At 50.3% G+C, this 5,781-nt stretch overlaps 2 protein-coding genes across 2 annotated transcripts in view; one reads left to right on the forward strand and one right to left on the reverse strand.

The window, feature by feature from the left end:
- Positions 1–2,677: 2,677 nt before the first annotated feature.
- Positions 2,678–3,249, reverse strand: VOLCADRAFT_106994 (uncharacterized protein; the record flags this gene model as incomplete). The annotated part of the gene is made up of 1 exon (XM_002955881.1): positions 2,678–3,249. Exon 1 carries the CDS (start codon positions 3,155–3,157, stop codon positions 2,678–2,680), a length of 480 nt encoding a protein of 159 aa, XP_002955927.1. The 5' UTR covers positions 3,158–3,249.
- Positions 3,250–3,429: 180 nt separating this feature from the next.
- The window catches only part of itnpB (Idaten transposition protein), a gene marked incomplete at both ends in the record, with an annotated part of 6,863 nt that continues 4,511 nt past the window's right edge, over positions 3,430–5,781 (forward strand). The window contains 5 exons of the mRNA XM_002955822.1: positions 3,430–3,912; positions 4,019–4,232; positions 4,312–4,970; positions 5,067–5,524; positions 5,658–5,725. Of these exons, the coding sequence (XP_002955868.1) occupies positions 3,430–3,912; positions 4,019–4,232; positions 4,312–4,970; positions 5,067–5,524; positions 5,658–5,725 (1,882 nt within the window). The remainder of the gene's footprint in view (positions 3,913–4,018; positions 4,233–4,311; positions 4,971–5,066; positions 5,525–5,657; positions 5,726–5,781) is intronic.

Here is a 5,781-nt window from a genome sequence, read left to right on the forward strand (position 1 = left end):
CAGGTGATGAGCCAACCCCTGCCCAGCAGGGTGCCCAGGTGCCTAATCATAATATTCTGGACACGGCTGAAGATGGCACCGTGGTAGTACAGCAGGACAACACGGCAGCAGGGCCCAGGAAATGCTGCTCCTGCTGACCCCTGCTGCTGGGCCTCCCTTCTGGATGACAGCCTGGAGGAGATGGACAAGTACAAGTCGGCAGGCGGCCACGTGTCCTACCTCAACAAGTAAAACCTGGCTGACAAGACGATTGGCTGCTATCTGGTGGGCGGCTCCAAAGACAAGCCGAGCACACCATCAGTGCTTGGGGCGGGCTTGGTGCTCAGTGACATGGCAAGTATATATTATGGCAGATTGCTGTACACTCTGTGTTCTAACTTGCAACATATAATTTGGCCATTTCTGCAACTGATTACTCAGTTGGATCCGGTTTTACTAATTCTTTGGTGGTGCAGGCATCGGTTTCCATTGAGGACACCATTGAGATCCTGGTCATTGGCAAGATGAAGGGGCTGCACCACCGTGCAAAATTTACCCTGCCTGAGCCTACCAAGACACTCGCCATCAAGGACTCTACCCCTTGACCATGTTTGATAAAGTAAGGAACGACAGGACATTAATTAACCACCAGCAGTTCCTGTATCCTGACAAGCTTTCATTACTTCCTATATATGCAGATAACCTGGCCTGTTCTGGGCATCCTGGCTATCGACAAGCTTGCAGACATGCTGTGCCCTGGGCGTGTGATACCCTGGGCGTCAGTGCAAAGCAGATATCATCAGCCTTGAAGGGGAACAACATTAAGGGTTAGACGTAGTTGTGACTTCTGGGGCATGGAAACAAGTACAGAGGGATGGTCGGTATAATTGAGGGCCTGCTACATACTGCTAACTAGCATCATGATTAATGTTTGACCTATGTGTCGGGATGGAGTTGGCATGCATGCCTGCTCCTTCTGCACATGTGTATGCATGCTACAACATGTACATATCTCGAGCCATGGTATTGAAAGGCTGTTGTGTGATGGGTGTTGTTGCTTGACCCACTAGGATGGATGGTTGCCCATTGCAAATGGCTGCAAAGCCTTGAATTCATGCTGCTGTAAGGCAGCCAGTTTGATTGGTGTAGTAGACCATACGTAATTATTAAACCCTCTATGCATCATGGGCTTATGAAAGGCTGCAGCTGTGCTAAGTAGCCACTGTGTACACATGTGTTCATAACATGGTATGAATATCCTTATGGCTGTTATGCATTGTTCATCAAGTTCCTGTACATGTAGTACTACTAGTGCTGGTGTGTCGTACATATACATATATACGTAGGTCATGAACTTAGCAGGCAGCATTGTTAACACATGTGTGTATACACTGACGCTTCCGGAGGTTCCAGGATTGCCACCAGTCAAGGTAAAACGTTTTACCGATGGTGGAAGGTAAGAGTGCCGCTATTTGATGAACAGTAACGGCCTGGGATAATGTTGACATTAGAGCTGACCAGGAATGGACTCCAGCCGCCATTAAGTTTGCAGATGTACATGTCGTTGGATGACGGTGGTGGGAGCACTCCTGAGATGTACCCGAGTGATTCACTGAGAAGATGGCTAGGGTGACTGGATGAGGGTGCCCTGAAATACCTGGGTAGACAGAGTTTCACCTGGTAGCGACCACCGGTGTAGATATGCCCGCCTGTCCCACACATAATGTATAAGGGGTTGTGTTACAAATGTGGAAACGGTTGATACCCACAACTGAGATTTTATACATGTCATTCCAAATGTAACGATTGATTATATATCATGCTGTTCGTTAAATGATGTCATTCCATGCTACATGGCAATATAATCTTCCGATGACAATCTGGATGCACCTATTTATTAAAGAATCAATAATTTGGCCTAAGAATGTAAAAGAACACCCCTAAGAATGTAAGAGAATACAGAAGGCTGCTGGCCCTAAAGAATGCTAAAATAGTGGTTTTATTTCATAAGAATGAGACTTAAGAATGGGTGCCATACCTAGCAAACCCTATGGTAAGAATGGTTAAAACCCGCCAAAGAGCAGCTAAGTATGCTTTAGGCAAAGAATCAATAAGTTGGCCTAAGAATGTATAAGAACACCCAAAGAACGAAAAGAATACATAAGACTGCTGACCCTAAAGAATGGTAAAGAATCGTAGAGAATGGTAAAGAGTGGTTTTATTTCTTAAGAATGAGACTTAAGAATGGGTGCCATACTTAGCAAACCTATGGTAAGAATGGTTAAAACCGGTCAGAGAGCAGCTAAGTATGCTTTAGAGAAAGAATCACTAAGTACGTATAAGAACACCCCAAAGAATAGAAGAGAATACATAAGACTGCTGGGACCTGAAGAATGCTAAAGAATTTGAAAGAACGGTTTTAAGATAAACGGAGGTCATACGAATGTTCTTAGAACGTTCTTAGAACGATGTAAGAACGTTCTACTGATTATTCGATTTTATCAATTTGGCTGGGCTAAGAACGACTTAAGAACGTTCTTAACCCCCCTCCGCGTTCATAGGGATCACTGCATGCATCATTAGGAACGGATGTGTAAGTGATGTAATGTAATGATGGTTCTAGTCACCCAGTAGGCCTACCTAGGTGTGAATTCAATGCAATATTAATGGTCAATCGAAAGGCATTGTGCCGGGCTGCTTACCTAATTCGCGACTTCGACTTATTGGTCTTGTTGGAGTGATTGGATGGTGTTGTCGACAACAGGCTGTCAAGCACGCGCTTGCAGTCGATGGGCGGGATTTTAAGCTCAGCCAGAAGCTTGAGTGCCCCCTCGCGACCTGCTATGTCTAGCTCCGAGCGGATCACTTCTGAAATACTGTCCATGTTCTCCTCATTTTCGATGCATGCTCTCCTAAGAGCATCAAGAGTCTTGGGTGGGAGCTCCGGATGTTTGACCCCAAACGCGGTCACACCTGGTGAAGCGTAAGGCGCCCTTCCAGGAAGATTCTCGGGCGTCATTTGAAGTCTTGCAGGATTAGGAGCACCATAAGCTCGGGCCTGTGCTGCAGGAAGACGGTCAACGGTGGTCTGGCGGTGGTCGACCCGCCCTACCACGCCATCATTTTCGCCGCCATAAGCACCACCATATGGGGAATTGAAAATGTGCATTGTGTGCATTGTTTATGTAAACAATGGTGGCAGTGAATACGATCGACCGAGTTGTCGATATTGGTCGTCGCTTAGCTTAGCTTGTCCGTCTTATTAATAAACGAGCCAAGGGTATGTAGTATATGAACGTAGCTATGATTAAATTTGAATGTACCTATTAGGAGTATCCATGGAGGCAAAGCAGCCTGTGTACGACCACGTTGTCGAGTGCAACCTGTAATTTGTCCGCCTACCACAGGACTGATTGCCAATGTTTTCACAATGAGAACTTCTATTTGACAATGGCTGAGAGCCAAAGGCATGCTTGCAGTGAAGGGTCAGAGAGCAGCGAGATCGACGTTTCCCCTGTCCGATTCGGACTGAGAGGTTTGCCGGTAGTAGCACACATATCCAACCAGACAACAGAAGTGTCTCTCGCTTCTGAATCACCTTCTGTCGCACCGTACAACCTCCGTCGGACACCCAGTCGTGTCCAGCGTTGGCAGCGGTTGGGAACACAGGCTGCATCTCCAGCACACAGCCTCCGGCAGCACAAACTAGATTTTGAACAGGTATTGGCGGCTGTACTGGAGGAGCAGAACGGAAGCGGTGATGGTGATAGTAACGGCCCACCCATGGTCTTGGGCACTCCTGCAGCGGAGGGCACCCAACATGGCCACTCCCCAACCGTATTCAGCCACGGAAGCCCCGGGGGTGCACCAGCCGCTGGGAATTACCGCCGGTTGCCAGCCGGCAACCCTACATTTGACAGGCCCGTACCTGTGGTGCGCCGTGATGTGCCAGGCGGGGAACAGTCACCAATGCAGTCCCTGCTTTCCCCGAAGTCCATGCAGTCCCCACCATCCCCGGGACTGCAATCCCCTCGAACAGGTCAACCAGAAAGTAGTGGTGGCAGTATCCATGGCGACATGGGGCACGTGCCTCTGTACGATCTTCCCATGCCTGGCCATGGGTTACAGCCTCAGGGCCCCGATGATGATGATGATGATGGACTATCTATGGATGTGGGAAGGCCTAGAACTGCCAACGCGAGAAGAACTCCTGGCGGAGGAAGGTGACACACACCGACGTAGCTGGCAACCGGGTGAGCTTGGTGGTGAAATGTGTGAAGTTGTCATGGTACATGTGTATGCTTGAAACGGGTGATTTCACATTCTTGCCAGGGAATGATGGCAGTCGGCCTCTCACACGGTTTCAGCGTGTGGCTTATCCAGAATTGCCGAACAACACTGCCATTCGTGCACTGGTAGTGACAGCTTGCCTTCACGCACTTGACGTCAAGGACAGCAGCCCATCTGCCACGGAGACGGTAGTGAGGGAGATGCTCAGCAAGAAGCATGCTGACTTCACTGGGCCGTATGCCAGCAGGGAACAGAGGGCAGCAGCACCATTTCTTCCAACGTCCTTCAAGCAAGCACTTACCCAGCTTCAAGATGTGGGTGGTTGTCGATGGCCAAGGCTCATTCGGTACGACATGTGCCCCTGTGGGTTCATTTACCGTGGGCCCGAGTATCGGGGGGCTGATCATTGCGGGGGCATGGTACCTGGCCCGCGGGCAGGCGAGTGGATTGCCTGTCCAAAGATGCGCTCGGAGGCAAGATATCTGACCTATAACCCAATTGGCGGGTTCTGCGGGCGTGTCTTCAGCAACAAGCAGCTCGCGGAGGAGTTCTCCAGCTGGCAGAGCCCAGATCGGATGAGGCGCAATGGGCAGCTGAGGGACATTTGTGATGCAGCTGTAGTCCAGGAACTGCTGGCCTCGGACCCCCGTTTCCGTGATCCCCGCTGCCTCGTCACAATGATTGCCTCCGACGCGTTTGTGGTGAGTTTGCTTGGATTTGGGATGGTTGGGTAGGCCGGAGGATCGAATATTGCCATGTTCACTGTCATCCCTATTAACCAACCTCCTGCCTGCCAGGTGCCTGCAGACGAGCAAGAACGCTCAAGCACGGCGTGGCTTCTACTCGTTGTCAACACGCCTCCGGAAAAGCGGTACCTGCTGGGATATTGCACAATCTTGTGTGTAACGGCGGGAAACGTCAAGCTGACGGGCCAGAAGCAAGCGGAGTATTTCGACCCCAATCATACCCTTCTACTCATCACGGATGACTTACTGACACTGATTACCGAAGGTGTGGTGGTAACGGACGCAAGAACTGGTGAGGAGTTCCCACTGTATGTTGCTAACGTGGGTCTTGTGATGGACTATAAGGGCTTCCAGAAGCATCTCGGCCTCAAGGGCACCCCCTCACCGTCTGGCTGCTTCAAGTGCTGTGCTGTCGGGCACAGGGTGGGCACCAAGACGGTTTGGTGTAACCATCATCGCTGGCTCTCGCCAGGTCATCCCTGGCGTACTGATGTTGCTGATCTGCACAGGTACGGAGATGGGGCTGCACCAGTTGTATTCTCTTCTCTCTAAACCCTAAGTTGTCTTTCTTTCTCTCTAATTCTGACATGTTAGATAAAAAGCCTGGGCCCTCCCTTGTGGGTCCACCCGTGCTGTGTGCAGGTTAGCAACGGCTTGTGGCACTGACGAAGGACCACCTCCATTTCGAACACGGCAGGAGCTCACGGCAGGTGTTCAGGAGCCACCAGCTGTCAAGGCTGCACTTGCTGCGAATGCTGGGGTGCAC

The sequence above is a fragment of the Volvox carteri genome (genome assembly GCF_000143455.1).
Source record: "Volvox carteri f. nagariensis unplaced genomic scaffold VOLCAscaffold_55, whole genome shotgun sequence".
NCBI classification, from domain to species: domain Eukaryota; kingdom Viridiplantae; phylum Chlorophyta; class Chlorophyceae; order Chlamydomonadales; family Volvocaceae; genus Volvox; species Volvox carteri.